The sequence below is a fragment of the Calonectris borealis genome, chromosome Z, assembly GCF_964195595.1.
Source record: "Calonectris borealis chromosome Z, bCalBor7.hap1.2, whole genome shotgun sequence".
Classification (NCBI taxonomy): Eukaryota; Metazoa; Chordata; class Aves; order Procellariiformes; family Procellariidae; genus Calonectris; species Calonectris borealis.
This window is the reverse complement of record NC_134352.1, coordinates 21,138,285-21,159,913: the sequence shown is the minus strand read 5'-3', so window position 1 is coordinate 21,159,913 and position 21,629 is coordinate 21,138,285. Positions and strand designations below refer to the sequence as shown.

The 21,629-nt window shown below is 44.4% G+C and overlaps 1 protein-coding gene across 1 annotated transcript in view; it reads left to right on the top strand.

Annotated features, from left to right (window-relative positions):
* The first annotated feature begins 9,830 nt into the window (after positions 1–9,830).
* ZNF608 (zinc finger protein 608) overlaps positions 9,831–21,629 on the top strand; it is an 85,652-nt gene continuing 73,853 nt past the window's right edge. Inside the window, exons 1-2 of the mRNA XM_075136546.1 lie at positions 9,831–10,348; positions 11,281–12,328. Of these exons, the coding sequence (XP_074992647.1) occupies positions 11,441–12,328 (888 nt within the window). The 5' untranslated portion in view covers positions 9,831–10,348; positions 11,281–11,440. The remainder of the gene's footprint in view (positions 10,349–11,280; positions 12,329–21,629) is intronic.

Genomic DNA, 21,629 nt, shown 5'->3' with positions numbered 1-21,629 from the left:
CCTGAGGACTCAGGACTTCTTTAATCAGAATTACGAAATGTGCTCCAGGTTTTTTTTCACATTCCTGTGGCTCTTCAGGGAATAAGACAAAAAGTCTGCTGCCATCCCTGCTTAAAGTATTTGAAAGCACAGAGAGTCTTCATGGAAGGCAGATAAAGCTGAGACCTGTGTGTGACTCTTTGGACTGTCTTTCTTTTCTCTAGTCCCAAAGAAGAGAGCAGTTTCAGTCACTGGAAGGTCTGCTTTAATAGTAGTTATTTGCAATACACATGTCTAAATCTAATGCAGATGTTCTTAATCACATTACACTTGATCTCAATATGCTTAACAAACACAGTCCTCAGGGCACCCTGTAAGGTAAGTAATCACTGTTACCGAAATTACAAGTGAGGGAACAGAAGCATTGTGATGAGAAGACCCACAGGTTTCAAAGTCCAGATTGTGCAGAGGCTCACCAGCTAAACAAACCACCTCTGCCTTGTGTTTGACATGAACAGTGCCAGCTTGAGAGCATGCCACTGCTCTAAAACAGAGACATAAGTGATGCACTCAGTTTAACTACAATCATAACTTTCTTCCCTATTAAAAAGAATGATCAACCAGTGATGATGTTTGTTATTTTCTTGTATCACAGCGGTGGTGTGTAGCACCAGCTAAGTTTCATGGCCCCTGCTGTGGTACAATTCCTAGACGTTGAACCAAGCAACGTAACAAGACTATTGGAGTGGTGTACACAGAGAGTAAGACACCACTGAAATCTTTTTGAATGTTGTATAAAATTTTCTGATTCTCAGGTGGTTTATTGTCTTTTGTGGGAAATTCTCACAACATTGAATTCTTTTGTGACTTGATATTCCTTACCACCGGACTTCTAAATCTATGCATTCCTCAGAGTTTTTTTCTCACCATTTTCTCATTTATTTATCAGGCTTCTTCTCTTTTTAAATTAAACTTTTGCAATCATATCTATGCAGAAAATATCTAAAGGCTGGATGGGTCTTCTGCTCAAACATCAATAACGCTGTTCCGCAATGTTTCAGGTAGCTCTGTAGAGAACATAAAAGCGTTGAAAGTGAGTAATATGTCACCTGATCCAGGCTCCCTTTCCACTAAAAAACATAGCTGCATTATTTTTGGCTGAGGAATTAAGGATGTTTTTATATCCACGCATTGTTTTAGTTACCATTTCAAGGAAAGATGGCCAAGTCACAGAGGGAAGTACTATGACCTTCCCAAGGTCACATAATAATTGTGAGGCAGCTGAGAACAGATCCCCCAGTTCCCCATCCTCTGCACTAACGAGAACATTCTTCCCCTTTTGTATTTACACTGTTGTCCTCTCTGTCTCCCTCTCTTGGTCTCAAATCCCTTTGTCCTTCTTTCCTACTGTCTTGATCTCTGTGTCCTCACGCTTCTTTTCCAGCAGGTCCCTTCTTGTGCAGTTGAGGGTATGAAACTTTCTTTGTGCTTCTCTTTTCCTGCCCCAGGACAGCAAAGGAAACAACAGGAGAGCAACAAGAACAGTCAGGAAAGCAAGAGGCCATAGTTGCCCGCTCTGGTACACATAGAGACGTTCGTAGGGTTACTCTCTTCACTTGTAGCTCCAGTGGCCCACATACTTCATTTGTTAAAATGCCTCTCAGCCTGATTATCAAGATGTCAGGTGTTCATCTTGTCCTAGAGCATTTATTTTCTCCTTCCACACCTCCGCAGTATTTAAATCTACCAGACGGCAACTCCCAAACACATTCTGATAACTTCTTTGGTGAGTTTTCAGGGTCATTTCTGTTCAAGCTCCTTCCTGTCAAAATTGTAGCACGTTTCCTCATTCCTCCCCTGAGGATGATATACCTAACCCTGGCTTTGAAATTCACAGATTCATTCCTCACTTCACCAGCCGGTACACACTCTGCCTCTTAGTCATCTTTATCTTACTCCTAGTATGTACTACCTGATCCTATCTCTGGCCTATTCCTTCTGCTCATCCAGCATCATGCTTCTCTCTGTCCTTTCACATTGAACAGTAAATCCCTCTCACACCAGCTTCTGCTGCAGACTCCTTACATTTAACTGGCTACTTGTCCGCAAATTCCATTTCAAGACTCACCTTCCCTCTCCCTGGCCTATGACTCCTAGCCTTCTCTCTAATAAAACAATCCAGTTCTACTCCCTAAGTCTCAGCTTCATTTCCCCATGCTCCTTTGTTCTCTCTGAAATTCTGAAGTATGGCACCCAGCCACTGGCCTTTTGTACATTTTTCACCTTAGCACTATTACAATGTGGATGCTGCCCGACTAAAATACTGAATCTGCATCCATCATTCCTATTACAAATTATAATCGACTGTGAAACATTAAGCTACTTTGTATGAAAGTAGCTGTAAAAAATACACTGCATAATAGAGTACTAAGGCTATGACAAAAGGCTATAACATAGATTTTAACATGTATTGCCTGTTTCTCATCACACACAGTCTATTAAGCAAGAAATACAAGTTTTTAATGTTATCTGAATGTTTACACAATGCACTACATAAATAAATAAGCTGATGTTTAAATTACTTGAGGAGAAATTGAGTATCTATACAGTGAACTGAAGGTTATATTCACGTCTCGATAAAAGATTTGTAGTTCAAATTCTACAGCAGAGCTTCACAGAACTATTAAGTTACGAAATGGGGAGGACTTACTAGGTCATTCAGTCCATTCTAATGCCAAAATGGAGTAATTCCCCATAGTATTTATTTTTAGTGCTTTTTCCAGCCTAATTTTCAAGTCCTATGCAATGGGACTTAAGAACTTCCTTTGGAACATTATTTATTTCACTGATTAGCACATTTCACTGTTAGGATTTTTTTTTTTTAAATCTTCAACTGCTATTCTTCTTTTCTTTTTTTTTATCCCAGTGCTCTCAGAAAGATAGTTTCTATCCTGTCCATCTTTCCCTACCCCCAAATAAATATACGTACACACACACATACACACAAACACAGTGTCTTTCATAAATCATTCCCTCCAGTTGCCAGTTGCCAGGCCATTTTTGTTGCTCTTCTATAAGCAGTACTTTGTTTCCATATATAACCTATATTTGTGTGCTGAAACATCAGAGACACTGACCTTTAGATAACAAACTGAGACTCCTTGTGAATATGCAGATAGATGTAAAAGAGTCTATGGACTGTTCTAAAGAAGAAGAAAACATTGTTATCATTGCCTCTTTCAAAAAAACCATAGTATCTAACATACGTATCTGTGTATAATGACTCCTCTGTATGTTTGTATCACCAGTTCCCACACTCTCGTCTGTAGATCGCTGGCAGTCTGCAAAGCTGTAATAAATTATCCACAACTAATCTGCAGAGGCAGCAGTTTGCTCACATCAATTAAAAGTTTGTTCATAAGACTGCGGGATAGGCTGTGATAAATTCTGAGGGTTGTGAGGATGTGCTAATCCAAAATTTTCGATCAATATGGTAATTTCCAATGTACTGCTTCCAAATCTGCTGTGAGAAACCCTTTATGTGCAAAATGTTGTATATGAGAGAAATGCGACTCATTGTTTACCTAATTAATCTGGCAAATAAGTCCTCAAGAGGAATAGATTTTTGTCTTCTCTTTAGTGCGAAGTTGAAGAAAAAAGAATAATGGTTTAATCTTTGCAGACATGCTGTGTATAATACCGAGGTTGTCTGCACATAGACGTACCTCTGCTCCTGCAACATGAAACGCAGGAACAAAGGGTGCAGTTGGAAGAGATCGTCTGAGGGAAAGTAATTAAGGTTCAGCTGCAAATGACGGTAGGACTACCTGGCATTTTCAGACATTAATACATTTAACACCAATGATCTTAAATTTCGTCCTATCAGCGGGACAGCAGCATCGGCAAGGATTGAAAAAAGCCCTTCCCGAAGTTGTCCGTGAATAACTATTTGCTGCAACCTTTATTTTCCCACTGATCCTGTCTCTGGACTCGGGCCTCCGGGGCACACGGGGCAGCGGGGTGGCGCGGCCGCCTCCCCCCGCGGGCAGAGCCGGGCGCGGCGGGGAGCCGAGCCGGGCGCGGCGCCGCTGCCGGCCGCACACCAGCGCCCAGTTTCAGCCAATGAGAGGGCGGGAAAGCGATTTCTGGAGCGGTGATTGGCCGCTGCCCGCTCCGCGCCCCGGGCGCCGGCAGCCGGGGGAGCGGGGGAGCGGGGGCCGGGGGAGCGGGGCGGCCGGGGGAGCGGGGGCCGGGGGAGGCGGCGAGCGGGGGCCAGGAGAGCGGAGCGGCCGGGGGAGCGGGGGAGCGGAGCGGCCGGGGAAGTAGGAGAGCGGGGGCCGGGGGAGGCGGGGAGCGGGGGAGCGGGGGCCGGGGGAGCGGGGCGGCCGGGGGAGCGGGGCGGAGCGGCCGGCGGGCGGGCGGAGGGCTCGCTGCCTCTTCGCGGCTGTCTGGAGGCTCCCGCCGGGCCGCAGTGATTGATCTTGTCGCCAGGCTGCTTCGGGAGAAGGAAAAAGGAGCGTTTGCTCGTAACAAACGTGTTTTTAAACTGCCCAGGAGTGTGAGATAAGAGCCTCACATTCCTTTCGCTAAAAATAGGCGTTTGCCGGTAGTTTTTCTTAGCGTATATGATGCATATGTCTGGCAAGATTAAAAAAAAAAAGGGCGGGGGGCGGGGAGAGTGCATGGGGATCTCTGATATTATTAGCGGTCTGCAGCTGCATTAATTACAAACGGACTTCCTATTTTAGACAAACATCACTAATTTATTGGCCTTCTGTCTGTCTTGTAAAACTACACGAATACAAAGTTGTAATTTAATTTGGCGAGCCGGCAGGAATTAGGGCGAAAAAGCCACTAAATCACACAGCGGGCACTGGCCTCTTTTTGAAATAGGGACATTTCCAACCTGACAAGACAATGTGAGTTAAGTGGTCTTTTTGCAGCCACTCATGGGAATCGACTGCTGCAGATGCACCCACTGCGGGCCTGCGAGTCGTCTTGCAGTAATTTCTGCCACAGAAATAGATAAATAAAACCCTGCTTCGGCAATCATGCAGCGCGTTGGGCAGGCTGCTTCCCTGTATAACCATACACAAAAGCCAGGAGCGAGAGGGGCAAGAGGGGAGGCTCCCCTCTGAATTTTGTGATCTAAGGAGGTTTGTAAGGATATTTTACCCATCAATTGGCAGCTGTGGTTGGAGAAACAGCTCTTCCACGGACCGTTGCTTTCAGAAATTAAAATGATGGTGTAACGCAGATAAAGCGGAGGCATTTTTGCAATCTCTCCCAGTGACTGTTCCTTGGCTAGTTAACAGACCATCTATTCAGAAGCAATTTTCTTCGGGCTGAAATTATGTGCTGACCGTAGCAGATCACTTCCCATAATACCCCTTCCCCCACCCAATGCTAAATACAAACTGTCTCCTACTCACTGTATAATAATGTGAAAATGACTGTAATTTCGCAGACGAGAAGCAGCCCAAAGTGAAACGTGTCTAAACAGAGGTCGATATTGAAAAATCAGGGCCATTACCTAAATCTGAAAAATACACACTGTAAAGAAACAGGAACAGTGATCCGCGACTAAGTAGACTAAAAAGAGTAGGCTTGGTGACGCTGATCTTAAAATTTTCGCTAACCACTGAGTGAAATCACCCAAAAGTTACCCCGGGGAACCTGTGATTTTCAGTTGTAACAACATTATGCATGCTCGTTCTCCCACGAACTGCAAATGCCCGGGTGCAAGTGGGCCATCCCCACGGCTGGCAGTGCTCATGGCCACCTCGGCTGCCACACCGGCCGGGAAGTGTCCCCTCGCAGGCGCTCCTTGCGACGGTCCCAGCGCTGTCAGGACACCGGGGTGGGAGGGCAGCGACGCCTTCACACCGAGCGTTTCTTGTTTGCACTGCACACATGTCGTGCCCTTTTGGTTTTTTTTCCCTTTGTAATCACTTAAAAATTTAATGCCATCAAGGGCCTCCTTGGCAATGAACTTATCCCTGCTAATAAACCCTTCATTATCAGCCCCTGAAGGGGAAGTGTTTTTACACCAGGAGAAATGGAGCGAGTTTTCTCCAGGCCGCTTCCAAGCCTCCCACGGGTTCATGTGCTGGTGACCCCAGTGCCCTTGGCGCGGGGCTGGAGGGGCGACGGGGAGCCGGGGCTCATGGGACTGGGAGAGAGCCTTCCTCCCGAGGGCCCTGGTCGCGGTGGCCTGGTGGCCAAGGCACAGCGGGCTGCCACATCCCGGGCGGCGTTTACCCTCCCCGTCTTGCTTCACCTTCCCCGATGCCGCCGCAGCGAGCAGGTTTAGGAGGTTTTACTCCTCCACTACTTCTCCTCTAATCACCCCTTTGATGGGAAGCGTGTAACGTGGGGACGCTAACGCCCGTAATTTGCTCAGCTGGATGACATCCAAAGAGGTATTTTGTCACCCTGCCACGGGTGTGCAGGACATCGTAAATGCCACGCTTTGACTTCTCGCCGGAAACCTTGACTTGGGCAAGGCGTATGTTTGGCAAGAAAAACATCCCCGATTGATTTTCACAGGGAGATGATTCCCAGTGAGATCAAGGGAGAACGGGGGGAAAAAAAAAGGAAACAAAAGTAAACCGTGCTGAAGGGCACGAGGAAGGACGGCGTCCGGCGTCCGGCCCGCCACACGGCGGGTCCCAGCGAGGGGCAGCGACCCCCCCCGCCGCCCCCCGGTGCCCGCGGGCGGCCCCCGCCCCCACCCACCACCGCCGTCTGCGAAGGGTTAAACGCAATTTAACGCAGTGGTGTAGCATAATGGCTCCCAACCTAAACAAAAGGGGTGATTAAGGGGGATATTTTCGAGCGACACAAAGCCCGATAGGGAAGATTTGTGTTACTAATTCCTGTGAAAGGATGTTCACGTGGTAGTTATACGGTCGCTGGCATTCACAGTTCAGTGCGTGCAGCAGTAAATCAGCAGCCTGGAAACAAAAGGGTTATTTTCTGCTCCCCCTCCTTCCGAAAAACAGGAGAAAAAAAAAAAAAGAATAAAACCCGACCTGCCTAACTTAAGCCGTATTGTAAAAATGAACATGGAATAAAATACGCGAGGGGGGGGGAGAGACCGAACGCAAAGAGGAGGGCAGCGCAGCGGCGTCTCGGTGTCCACCCGAGCGGAGGTGGGGGTGCTGCCCTGCCCTGGACCTCCCTTCAGCCCCTTCTTCCAGACGCTGTTTGCTTTTCTCCTCCACTAAGCACGGAAATAATCGCACATGTGTATCAGCAGCCCTCTCTCGCTGGCTTCAAGCTGTTATAATTTTGAATGAGGGGGCATTTAAAAATTATGAGTGAGATTCTAAATTGCCTCTTTGAAACCGGCACAGAAAAATCATTCATCATCGCTTCGAAAACTGCCCTGAAATTAAATTAAAGCGAAATGAGGGCGTCTTCCTCCCAACGTGTGAGTCTTGGCAGAGCTACTCTCCACCTTGGTTTTCTATTTTTTCCCCTCCTCCCTCTCTCTCTGTTTTTTTTCCTCCCTAAGCCCTAAATGTTATATAGGATAATTGAAATGGGAAACATGATTTGTCTCTGGCTGCAGCAGGAGGCTGCCGGCTGTAGCACCCGGCGCAGGCTGGGGGCTGCGGGGCGAGGGGCTGTCCGTGCGTGCGTGCGTGTGTGTGTGTGTGTGTGCGCGCGCCTAATGCCTGTGCGCACTGTGTGTGCGTGTGTGTGTGCCTGTTTGTGTCTCTCACCCTCGCCGGCAGGCAGGAGGAGCGGCGGACCAATCAGAGAGCCCGGTTTCATAAAAGCTGGCTTCTGATTGGCCAGGAGGGAAAGGGCATTGTGAACAAAGAAAAGTCCCTCTCAGGTACCCGCCGGAGCGGGCTCCCACTCCCCCGCCTCGGCCGCCGCCGCGGGGGCCGCGCCCGTGTCCCCTGTGGGTGTCAGCCTGCGGGGGGACTGGTGCGTGCGCTGGTTTTCCTTCTCTCCCCCGTTTTTATTTTTGTTTTAATTTTGTTTCTAGAAAGAAAGGAAGGTTCATGGTATCTGGTGCTCTCTTCCTCCAAACACAATAAATCTGTTGAAGACATTAGATTTTTTTTCCTAAAATAAAAAGCGGCTGCAACAAAAACACACTCAATGCAGTTAGAAGGAAAAGGTCAACTCGATCCAATACAGACCGTAAGTACGGTTGCGTGGTGTGTCTATAGCACTTAGAGGGGATTTTTTTTTTTCTCTGCAAAGGGGAGTGTTAAGAGTTTTGGGAGTTGAGATAACCAGGGTTTTTTGGGGTTTTAAAAAGAAAAAAGGAAAAAAAAAAAAGAAGAATCCCACCAGCAGGATGAGCTATTTGAGGGAAGTAAGAGGGTGAAAGCACTGTAGCCACACAAATCATACTTGACGGTGCACTTGGGGGGGTGTTAAAGCGCAGTGCCTTTTTGGGGTTCTAACTAACCAAGGGGGAAGAGTAAAAGTGACACAATGACAGACAAGCCTGCATACCTCGCCCTGCCCCCCGGCCCCGAGCGCTCGTTAGGAGGAGCGATGGGGTACCGACAGGTCCCGGCGGCGCGGCAGGCATGTCTCCTGTCACACCGAGACGCCAACAACGCGAGGCCGGAGCGGGGGGGTTGGGGGTGGGATCGCCCGTTGGTCGCCGGTGCCTTGGCCGTTTTCCCCCCGCCTCGCTCTCCCAGCCGGCCACCGCTGGCCGTCCCGAGGCGAGAGGGGGGAAAGCCCCGAGGTAACGGCACCCCGGCCGGACCGCCGGGAGGCGGCGGGGGGATTGGAAGGTGTTCCTCGGGAGCGCCCGCTTTGCCGCCGCGGCAGCCCCGGGCTCCAGGGATCCCTTCGGCTGCGGGGGGGGCGGGGGGGGCGGTGAGAGGCCTAGGAGAGCGGCAGACCTGACGGGCTCGCTCCGTCTGTCTGTCTGTCTGTCGTGGTGTGCTTTTCGCGTGTTAAAGACCCGGCCCGCATTCGCTGGATACGCTTGTCACCCATTTTTGTTCTCACGACAACCAATGGAGCCGCCAGCCTCACGTGACGCGGGCGGCCTGAACTGTAACGGAACCGCCGCGCCTCGGGGGTTGGCGGTTGCTGGCGCGAGCGCCCCTCCTCCCCTTCCCCCCCCCCCCCCCCCCCACGTCCGCCACCGGCAATTCATTACGGCTTTTAGCTTCCCATCGCCGGCTAATTAAAAATACTAAGCTAAAGCTCCGAGACCGTCTGAGTTGGGGAGGGGGGGAGAGGCGGGAGGGCGAGGGGAGGAAGGGGGATAGAAGCAGACTGCGAGGTTTGCCGAGACAATAAGGTGGGAGCGATCTGTCCTGAAAAAAAGGTCGTCTGCTTTATCTCCTCGGACTCTAATTGCTGAATTACTTACCGCGTGACTGATTAGCCCAAGCTCCCGGGTTTTTCATGATTATTTTTTTTTTTTTTCCGAGACAGCAATTTGAAACTCTGATCTGTGCCTATGCTTTTTTTATTATTATTTTTAAAAAGCGCTGATCCGAGGTGGGGGGACGGGGACAGCCACCCCCCTCCCCGAAATCTTATCCCTGGGAACGTTTACTTCGTTTGAGAGCACGCTGTCCTTCCTCCACTCCCACAAAATGTTTTGATAACCGGTTTATCAGATCAGTGATTCCCCCCTCCCGCTCCTCCTCCTCCTCCTCTTCCTCGGCCCCCCCCCCGCTTCCCCCCATTCCCCCCCCCCCCCGCTTCCCCTCAAGTTACTTCAAGAAATCAGATCTGTCAGGACGGGCGAAAAAAATGCCACTTCCCAACTAACAGGCGGAATCCAGCCCAGATTTTCAGTCCTTTCTTCTTCTTTTTTTCCTTCCTCCCTTTCACTAATTTATCCCGATGTTAGCACATTCTGTCTTGTAACACCCGGGCGCCTGTAGGTTTGTTTCATGGGATCATTACTTACTGATCAGGATGGCTCCCAGGTCCGGGGCTGAAGACGGAGTGTGAAGTTGGGGAAACATTTTTTTTTTTTTTTTTTAAATTACTGTGATGATTATTACCTCTCGGTGCTTATTCAGGAAAAGCAAACAAACAAAAATCTGGTCCTTGATGCTTCAGTTCTGAATGTGAAATATTACCTACCAGCTGGTAAAGTTGTGAGGCTCAGCATTTTTTTTTTAATTTTTTTTTCGTTAAGCAAGGAGGAAAAAAACCTAAACAAACAAAAAAAGGACTTCTGATCCGTGTGCCAAAGTAGGGGGAGATATGTTATTGACCGATTTATACTGGCTGAGATGATACTTGCTTTCTACTTCTTGATCACTTGCTCTTTAAGTAAAATGAGGCACAGAGTTGTTGCTGAGACGAGTGGGAACAGCATTTTGATTTGCTGGTTTAATTAAAAAATGATAAAGGATTAAAGGTAAGCATTATGCATATATATGTATAAATATTTCGACAGTCGACTGTAAAAGGGAGAGATCCCTTTAAAAATCGTTTTAACTGAGCTTTGTCAAACACACACTCATTTGCGGTCACTGAGGCCACCTTGGTGCAGATCACTTAAAGTGTATGTCTTAATCAGTTTCCTGTACAGTCAGTAATACTATATTTAACAGACCTAACAATTGTGTGACCTAGGAGTACATTAGAACTGCGTTTAGAACTGTTATCTTGAGAATATTTTTTTTAAAGAAAAAAAGACCTTTTTATTTCTTCTTCTTTTTTTTTTTAACCTATGGAGTTGAATATTTTCCAGTAAACATCTGTGTTTGTAGGTTGTTGGTTTTTAACAGAAGTTGTATTGTGGCAAGGAAAATTAGATTTCCCACTTCCCTTAGCGCTCCCTCTCCCCCCCCAAGAGATTAAGTGGAAGGGGGGTAAAAGATAATATAGGAGAGTCCCAAAACTTCAAGGGTCTGGTTTAAAGCCACAAAATCCATGGAATGCAGTGAAGAGTGAGTCTGTGTCCTTCCTTTTCTCCCTTTCGTGCCTAGGTGGTAGTCCAAGGGGTTAGATTACAACATGTGCTCCAACAGCTAGGCACCACTTCTAAGACTGTATTTCCTGAGCTTTGTGGATTTAAATCATGTAGTTAATCTTTTTCTTTCTTTTTTTTTCCCCTTTTTTGTGGACATGACTTTTTAAGAGAGATTGTGGATGTTGGTATACAACTAGATTAAAGATGCTCACTATAAAAGCATCACGGCCATTGTCTCCGGTTTAACAAACTTAAGAAAAAAACGTGGCAACGATGAATGATTTCGCTCCCCCTACCTTGCCCCCTTTTTATTAGTCGTATTATATTCTGGTAACACCCAGACAAGAAATATTCGACTTTTCCCCTCCTCACAGGACAAGGTGGATGTGGACTGCAGGTTGTGAACCTAGACACACCTGGGGGAGGAAGACAAGAAGAGTTGAACTTAAGAGAGCCCAACGGAGATAAACGAATGTCCCCACATCTCCAAAGGAAAGTTCATCGGATTTTTACTCTAGAGATCTCATCTTCAGGATGTCATTGAACACTTCCACTGCAGGAAAAGGTGTGGATCCAAACGCGGTTGACACTTACGACAGTGGCGATGATTGGGAAATCGGTGTTGGGAATTTAATAATCGATTTGGACGCAGATTTGGAGAAGGACAGACAGAAATTTGAGATGAATAATTCTACTAATACCACCAGCAGCAGCAACACCAGCTCCAAGGATTGCGGGGGTCTGGCTTCCAGTGGGGCTAATGCTACCTCAGCCTTAGCTGATGGTCTAAAATTTGCTTCTGTTCAGCCCTCTGCTCCCCAGGGGAATTCCTCTCACAAAGAGACTAGCAAATCAAAAGTGAAAAGGAGTAAAACTTCTAAGGATGCTAATAAATCTTTGCCTTCTGCTGCCTTGTATGGGATTCCTGAGATCAGCAGTGCTGGCAAGAGGCAGGAAGTCCAAGGGCGCCCTGGAGAGGCAACTGGCATGAATTCAGCACTGGGTCAAAGCGTGAGCGGTAACCCAAACGGCAATAATAACACCACCAGCAACACCACCACCATTGCCTCTTGTGGTAAAAACAAGGAGGAGAAACCAGGTAAAGCCCTGGGCAGCAGAGGCTCCAAGCGGGATAAGGACGCAGGAAAATCCAGGAAGGACAAGCAGCATGATCTGCAGCAGGGCCACCCCAATGGCAGTGGGGGTGGCAGCAGCCAGGCTCCCCCTGGGCACCTCTATGGCTTTGGGGCCAAGGGAGGCGGTGGTGGAAGCAGCAGCCCCTTCCACAGCACCTCCTCAGCCATGGGGGAGGTGAGCAAAAGTACCCCGGATTCAGGGTTAATGGGGAACTCTATTTTGGTAAAGAAGGAAGAGGAGGAGGAGGAAAGCCACAGGCGAATCAAGAAATTGAAAACAGAAAAGGTAGGACATAGCTCCTCTCCACCTCTTCTCTTCTGTGTCTCCCTCTGTCTATAATAAATGTCCCACAACTGTGTGTTTGGCTCCTGTGTCCTTCTCTCTGCTGTGTATTTGTGACATGCATCTGTTCTTCCTCTTTCTCTTACAAAAAAAAAGAAATAACCCTGAGACCTCTTCACTAGTCAGAAGACACCATGTTTTGAGTGTGCTGCTCTTCCTTACGTTTTCCCTCCCTGTCCTCAGACCTGGAGAACATTTCTGTTTTGTCTGCTCCTTCTGATTGCACTGACCCAGGAGGAGAAACCCCGAGATGACCCTGACCGAGCCGTCCCTGGTTTTAGCAGAGAGCAACAGTGTCGGTACCAGTGGGATGGCACGTGTTTGCAGGCTGGAGGTCTGTGTGTTTGCCTAGGGGGGTGCGTAGCTCAGGCTCGAGGAGCAGCAGGTCTTGTATGTGCTGACACTTTTCCACAACACCGGCGGGCATTTGCAGCCATTCCTCTCCCAAAGTCTAAAGGGACCCCTCTCCCTTTTCCGCTGACCCGCTATGCAGAGTTGAGATTGTGCTTGGGGGAGAGAACAGGAGGCTCAGGCAGAGACCCGGCTCCGCCACTGCGTGTTGTGGAGATGCTTATCGTACTGGGGGCTCCTGTGGTACAGCAGCCCAGCGGCCCCAGGAGCTGGTGTGGAGGACGGGGAGGAAGGAGCCAGCAGGCAGGCGGTGCCTCTCGTTTTCCTGGAAGGAGGAGGCTGGGAGGAGGGGAATGCACCTTGTGCTGCGATGTGTGTGTGCAAAACAGCTTTCGGAACAGAGGGGAGCAGTTTGTCTCCTGTCTAGGGGAACTTTCCGATCTGAGCCCCGCTGGCTCTTGGATGTGAACTACTCGTTTGTTGAGTGGTTGAAATGTATGAAAGAAATCAGATGGGGGTGTGTGTTTTTCTTCCTTTCTGTTACATTATGAAGGATGCTTTCTGTGAGAATAGATGGCCACGACTCTATCTGTGGGAAGGGTGGAGGGAGAGCTTGGCTTTTGTTAACCGCTGGATCAAGGAGGTTCTGGTGTCCGCAGGAGTTGTTCTGTCTGTAGGGCAGAAGGCGTCTTCTGGGGGACCGGGGACGAGCGTTGGCCCAGGATTATGAGTCTGATGAATTCTACAGGTTGTTAAACAAAGATAACCTGATCTGCCTGGAAAATAAAGCAAACCAATACCTCCCAAATGAACAATCTCAGGGTGTTAGATTGTGACTTTATTGTCAGCAGTTGATCTTAAATTACCTGCTTTTACAACTTCCCTGGGTGAATGTTCAGCGATGGGAAAACTTTCGGGTCGGTGTTAACTGTATGGTCTGCAAGTGTCTGGGAGGGCTGAAGGTCTCAGGGAAAAGTTATGTTGTTTTATGAGCCATTACCGGCTTTTTTGTATCATCTCGGTCATGTTGAAGTTTTTGTAATGCTTAAGTCGACTGGAGGATTAGATGTGGGTGTTGGTGACATCAGATATTTGTTAAAACTGGAAGATAATTTCAAGGGCTTCTGTTTCAAGGCAAGGAACAAATTAAATTTCATATTGTATGCATATTGTTGCTTTTAAGATAGCATATCCATGGATGAATTTGAATGAGCCATGTGACCTTTTCTAAATGCAGATGAGAAAACCAGCTTACTGTAATTCATGTGTATGTGTTTGAGCTTTGATTTATGAAAGTTCTGTTCGCGGCGGAAAGGTGTCCTAAAATCTCATGGTCTCTTTATTAACTTAGTACAGTAGGCATTTACTTCTGTTGCCAATAGTCTTCAAATTGCAGTTCTCTAATCTGTTTTAACTATCTAGATAAATTGCCCTAATCCTGTCTTCACAATGGCTGTGGTTAAAGAGTCAGAGCCATTTGATTGGATTCAGTGGCTGCCTGGAATGTGGGAGGTACTGCCCTTTTGCAACCCCCTTAGCCTTTTAATCTCTCAGCCAAATGTTCACATTCAACAATTTTGTTTAGCTGGCAATCTGAACATTTCAGTATCTCAAAGGCTGCTGTCATGGCAACAGAGGTTGGAGGGTGGTGTGGTTTCTCCCGGTTTTGTGTTCTTTTCACTCTATCGTCAGACAGGAAATTGTATGAAGAATCCATATACATGCGAGTAATCTTACGTGCAATGTAAATTGGATGGCATGCAAATTCAGAGCAAACACGCAGTTTAGAGCCAGTGGTACACTTTGCGTTGGAGTTATTGCTCCAGGAGGAGGTTTGGAGCTTGCGTTTCCAGTAACAGCCACTGCTGTTGGCACACACCGACTTTAATACAGGCTTCGCACGTTAGAGTCGTGCAGTGTTGGCCATTGTCTGGTACAATGGTGTGCTTGCTTGCTGTCTTAAATAACATCCCGTAGTATTTCTCTTCCCAGAGAATGTTCCCTTCTAGACGTACAATAATAATAAAGCTCGTTGCTGACAATGGTTGCAAGCTTAAGCCCAGCCTGTGGTACTGTTAGTGAAACTTAAGTGTTTTATGTTTGTTGTTCTGGCTTTTTTCCCCAATGTTTAATAATCATTAGAAAGATTTTTTTTTTTTTAAGGGTTTTAGATTCATGGAGTGTTCTTGCTTTGACTGTTTATACACTAGAACACATACGCTGTACTTGCACAAAGCACCTTGTGTCTGTAGATAAATACGTAATTTTCAACTCTGCATGTTAAAATCAATTTCCAGTTCTCTTAATATTGTGAAAGACATGTCTCATGAATTTGGATGTTTCCTCTTAGATACAAATGAGTTCATGCCTGCTGATTCAAAATCTACAGGTTTTGTATGTGGTGTGGAATATAATATTACATTTGTTTACTATTTGTTAAAAGCTTGGAGCAGATTCCGAGGAGTTGTAGTCACTGTTTAGCTTTCACAGCATGCTTCAGTGTCTATTTTTGCTCTATTTATACTGTTTCCTTGCTGCAGAAAGTCATGTAAAACATGATAAATTGGATCTTATGAAGCCTAATTAAATCAATGACTGTGTTCTGCTGGTTCTTTTATGCAGAAACCGCAAGTATGTTGTAAAAGTCGCCACTCCCCTAATATGTGGATAAAGTCAAAGTATGCTGTAATTCTAAGATGTTTGAGCTATATTCGTGCAGCCCATTTTGTGGTTAAGCCACCAGTGACATGTCTGAATAAGTAGCTTTGACAGGTAGGCTAACCACTCCTCAGATTTTTGGTGTTAAAACCTGTCTCCATTTTCCATTTCTCATCCATACCGTTTTTAGCACAGTTACTGACTGTTTGTCAGCATGAACTCTTCATCTGTTTTAGCTAAGTTTTTTATATTTTTAACAGCTATTACATTGAAAAGTGTTCAGAGTATCTAGAAAAATTTGCTTTGTGTGTATTGCAGGGAGATTTTGGGATTCAAACAGTCGTATTTTACTCTGAGATATGGGAAAATTGTATTTGACATGTGAAAATCTGTATGTTTACATGAAAAAAAAAATACAGAAGATACAAAGCTATGATCAGAGGTGTCTAGTTGCAGTTTTTAAATGAATCAGTCTAGTAATATTCCAGGATTTAATTTTTCTCTTGTATGAGCTTATTGCTTCTCATTAAGACTGCATTTCACATCTGAAAGTTGTCTTCAGCAAATTAACATGTTGGCTGGTATTGTTTATTTTATCTTCACTTTCTTTTTTTAATTGATTAAATTTTAATTAATTAAAGCGGGATTGAGGGTGTTTTATACTTCATCAGGAAACTGTGTGCATTTTACCTATTGATGTAAATCATTTAAGTACCTGCTTTGATTCATGATGTTATGGAGATATGCTTTTCATGTACTTTTCTTGCTGGCCTTGGGTGTAGTTTATTCACTGTGAAATAAAAGGGCAGGGAGGTCACTTGCTGTAATTAAAGAACAAAGTCTATTGTTGTTTGACAGCAAACTGTTTTGAAAGCTACATAAGGGATTTAGCTGTTAAAAACATTGATAACTATGGGTGTCTTACAATAAGCACAGCTCAAGGTTCTTAAAGATCTGTAGTGCTGTCTAGTAGTGTGACGGTGCTTTTTGAGCTGGGTGAAGAGGTGCTGCCCTTTGGCCGGGGAAAGCTGTCCGTGTGAACCTGCTGACCTCTGCCAGCACATATGACCAGACCTGCTGCTGAATTCCCATGCGGAGCGGAAGCGAGTGTGGCACCATGGAGGCTGGTCCAGAGCATTTGTAAAATAAAGTAGGGAAGCTGATAACCTTATTTGGAACTACTGGAAAAGTATTTCACTTTGGGCATCGGTAATTTTACAATTTTAATAACTTCATAAATACCCAGTAAAAAGGAAAGGTTTGATTGTCCAGATGTCATGAGGTTAACCATGTTCTCCATGTTAAAGGGCCTTGCTCCAAGACTGTTTTAATTATAGCTATATAAAGACTTGTTTTTCCAAAGTAGCATTTTATAGTCCAATAAATGAAATGTATGTTAAAAGTGCTAAGCAAAATCTCCCGTAACCATAGAGGTGTTCAATAACCAGATTCAAGGAACATGGAAAGTACCATCTGTTCCTAGTTTTCAACATAAAACCAGGAATTGAATAGCTGAGATTTGCTCATATTTTTTCGACTCTCTTTCTTTTTTTATTGTTATTATCATTATTTTAAAAAGTTCACCTGGCACTTTATAGTAGCTTTCTGAAATGCAATAATACAGGAGAGACTGTGAAAACACATGTTCGTACATACAGTTAACCAGTTCCACTTTCATTTAAAGAGATTTCCAGAAGCTCAGTCATTGAAGAATTTATAATAGTGAATCACCTCCTGCAGGCAAACACAATAAGGGTCAGTTCTTTAAAGGTCTTACTATTTAGGTAGAATCTGAATTATTCTGTCATTTTTTCCCTAAGAGGTAAAAGGGAAGAGGGGAAGAAAAAAGCCTCTCAAAGGATAACTTTTGCAAGCTCTTATCAGTCACCTAATTGCATATGATAAAACCATTGACTAAAATTTTCCATGCAGAGACGTTTTTGCTCTTCAGAGAAGTGTTCTAGGATTGTTGATAGGGGGAAAATTACTCTTTTAAAGATAACTTAAGTTCTGAACTGTTAGGCAATGAGATTCTTGGCTGCAGCCTACGAGCCCTGGATAAAACGCCATCCGGCCTTTGTTTGAGGTCTTTACTGAAGCTAATGACTGGTCTTGTGCCGCCCTGAGATAAATGACATTATCTCTGAGTGGTCTGACAGGAAACAGACATGTTAATGGTGAAGCTGCGGGGAGGATCTGCTACAGCTCTGACAAAAGAGTAAAGCTTGGACCCCTGGTTGTGATCATTAACACATAATGCATTCCAGCTTCTCCTACCAGGGCCTTGATAATTGGAAAGCTATTGTATCGACAACAACGTAAATCATAAATCTGAAATGTGCAGTTGTTCTTGCATGCTAAAACTCGTGCTTTTTTTTTTTTTTTGCGTAAGAAATGAATAATCTAGTTTTTAAAAGGTATCGTCTGTAGGCTCCGTAGTAATGACGTTTGTGGGAGATTCTGTGCTTTCTCTTAATTGGACACATCCTTTGCATGTTGAATTCAGGTTCCCCTTTACTTGCTCTGTGTTATCCATGCAATTTGCATTTGTAAAGGTAGGCTAAATGCTGTTACTTCAGTGAGAGCAGGCCTTGTCCTGTGTTTGCTTTGTAAAACAGGTGTATTCAAAAAAACCCCAACAATCCACAACAGTGAAAATGATGTTCCCTTAGGTAAAAGACTGTTGAGAGTAGGTGGCAGGGTGGAACATCATGGTACCCACTATAAATTGAAAATTTGACATTGAACAGGGCTACGCAGATCTGCTTCTGTTTCTCCCTTGTGCTGCTTCGCTGCACATGCCAGAAAATCCACCAGCATGTTCTGTACCTGCTGGCCTGATGGATGGCGGTCCCAGTACCTTGTCTATTCTTTCTAAATTTGCTATGGTCCCCGTGGTCAGTAACTGGATCTCAGAACACTTGTATATGTCCTGCTGACTACCCAGGCCATCTCAAGACTGTTTCAGCTGAGACAGACTGCATACATCCACTTGTTAAAATCCATTGGACAGGTAGGAGAGCAGGTGTCTGAAACATCCCCAAAAAGGTGTCAAGTGTGAGGTTAATAATGAGCCTGAGATTATATCCCAGCACCCTGTTCTCCCCTCTGAAGCCACTCAGATTACACGTGTGTAGGAACCACACATGGTATTAAAGGTCAACAAACACAGTCTGTGAAACAGTAGATGAGAAGACTTGCCTGAAGGGAGGATATAAAGAAATGGAGTTGGGGGACGTAGGCCAAACATGCTTAGAATTAGAATTTCCTTCAAAATGCCCAGTGTGTCAGCACTATCTTGACAGCCTATGCATGCTTGTTTACACCTGGAACCATGGTCTTGGTTGTAATCCTCTTCTTGAAGAATTCTTTTTACTTATTTGGAGTAGAAGAGTAAAAAATTCTGTGTTTCTCCACATGTTATACGGTGTTATTGGTGCATATGGTATCTAAGCACATTTTACAAGCATCATCAAGAATATGGTCTCAGAAATACTAACCTTTCTGCTTTTCCATCTTTACTTCTATTTTGGATAAAGATACATGTATTTTGGATTTCCATCACCCACCCTTGAAAAAAGGTTAGATTACTTCTGCAGCTACTTCGGCAGCTTTGTGTCATTGCCACACGTTCTCTATTTCTCAGATATAGTACTCACTTTTTGAATGGCATGTCAGCTACACGTTCTATATTTGTTCCATGGTATACAATTGGGATTGCTGAATATAACCAAGTTTTAGAGTCTGCCTTGCTCTGAGCTAAGATATTCTGTACAGATGATCCAACAGCCAGGTTATTCTTTACATGATATGCTTAGCACTGTACCAGCTTTATACTGTACTTATAGAATGTTCTAACATACATGGTGTTATGTCACTGCATTTCTTGAAAGGCTGGAGAGATTGTCTGACTTCTTAATTGTGCTTTATTTCTTACAACAGAAATACATCCTCCCATGAGTCCTCAGATAGGGTCACACCTGTGGATCTGTGGATGCAGTAACTTCAGTTGAAGGGCTGGCCATAGTTTTGCTAAAAACTAATGTTTGTTTTAGTGTGTTTTCAAGTCAAGGAGTTATTTTTATTTCTTAATAATAATCACAGAAAATATATTGATCTTTTTTAAAATTTTGGTCTGTACATAACATTCCCTGTTGGGTAAAAGACAACAAAATGGCGTTCAATGGAAATTTCTGATGATGACATAATTACAAAGAGTAAAGAAAAGTTCATTTATATTTCTTTTTTTTTTTCCTTTTCATTTTGATGAATTTTTTCTCTTTTTCCCTTTTTGCACCAGGGTGTTTCTGCCCAGTGGAGCTCTTTTGTGGTCCAGTGTTTTGCCAAAGTGAATAATAATACAAGCTATCATTTTTTAATTTGCTTAAAAATATGTTTGAAATGAGATAATTTGAATAAAGACAATTACCAGTGTTCATAGCAGGACTTGAGGGGTTTTCTTAAAATGAGATTTTAAATAACAAGGTTTTTTTTTATTATTACATTCTTGAATTAAAACCACAATTTCTGCAGGCTATGGGTAGCCATTTGGGCAAATATGAAGATCAGACTATGTCTTTTGGTTGTGCTGTAGCCAGGGTTTCAGTAAGCACTCTCTATTGCGTTTTCTCTTTTAATTCTAACTAAATGGCCTTGGCGATTGGAACAAAGCCTTTACATTTGAATGAAAGGTTGTAAAACTATTCAAAGTGACTTGACTGACAAGCAAGTTCTTTGTAATTTTTTTTCCACTTTTTTGAAAAAGCTGAGAGAAAACTCAAGGGGGTAGGAATAGGTAGTTTCCTCTGATGCTCCTGTTTGCATGTATGTGTACACATACATAATATATATCCTTGTAGATAAGACTACTTGATTAAACAACTTAAGTGAGCGTGTAGGGTAAGTTGCATGCAATGAAATAGGATTGAAAACCCTAGGGTAGCTATGGTGTTGATTACATTTTCTGAAATCTTAAGCCAACACTGCAAGTAAAAAAGTTGCATTTTAATCACAGAAGTTTATAATATGTCTGCTTTTCCCTTAAGTTGGCAAATACTCCTAAATCTCAGAATGAAGGGATCAACTTTTCTAGCATCTACCTGTAATGTCCACTGAGGCTGTTCAGATCAAAGCCGTTGGGAATTAAATGTGAAGCTTTTTGTTTCAATAATTTTGAAGTGAAGATATGCTATGTTGAATTGTGTGTCCTTTAGGATAAATCCTCCTCAACCATTTTGACTTACTGATCTTCAGAAGAAATAAATACCGAACATCTGGTTTCCTTATCTTCTCCCATCTTCCTCTCCCAGTTTTTGAGTTTTCCTAGCCTAAATCTTATTCCCGGGCTCAAACCCAGGTTGGCTGTCTCTTGAGAATCTCCACCAAATAATAACCTAAGAAAAATGTCCTCATGGCGATGTTGGAAGCATTTGCCAATAGTGGCATGTGAATGCAGTTTTTGCAGTCAAAAGAGCAAACTAAAATCTATCGATTGTGGTTACTTGGTGTTTTCAAAACACTTGTATTCCAGTTGTTGAATTGTCTTGTCATGTTAACCAGGAAGCAGATGGCATTATGCCACAGAAGTGTATTTTTACTTAAAGGAACTTCAGAGGTTTTGATGTGTTTTCTTTTCCTCTTATTTCCCTGATGGCTTCTTTTTATTGAAGAGTAACATGAGGAGACCTGGTAGCAATTTTATTGCTTTCCCATAACAGTTTGAAATAATAGCTTGGTCTTTGGTTGCCAGTCAAGTTTCTACGAGTCAGCTTGATTCTGTTTTTTATCATGTGGCAGTGGAATATAAAAAGTATATGTTCGTAGTTTGCCCTCAGAAACTGGCTCTTTTTTTCATGCTTCAATTAGCAACAGAAGACTAAGCTCCAATTGGTCACACTTTTGTAAACTCCTAGAGCTCACTTTCTTCATTCTGATAAAAGAAAGCGCCAAGTTTAGGCTCAGTTTCCCAGGAAATTTGAGGCACATCTGGCCTCTTTAACTGTGTGCACTGGACAGTTTGATTTTGCACACATTTAGTCATTTGCATTAGCCATTGAAGTAATTCAGGGGTTTTGTTAAGTCCACCCACCCCACCCCCGCCCCCAAACATAAATTCACATTGCTCAGATGCCACTTTTATTGATGAATTTCAGTGATGCTGTGCTGAACTATGGTAGAAATACATGTCACAGGAGTGGTACCATAGGTGTCTATTACATAAGCATAGATTTTAGAG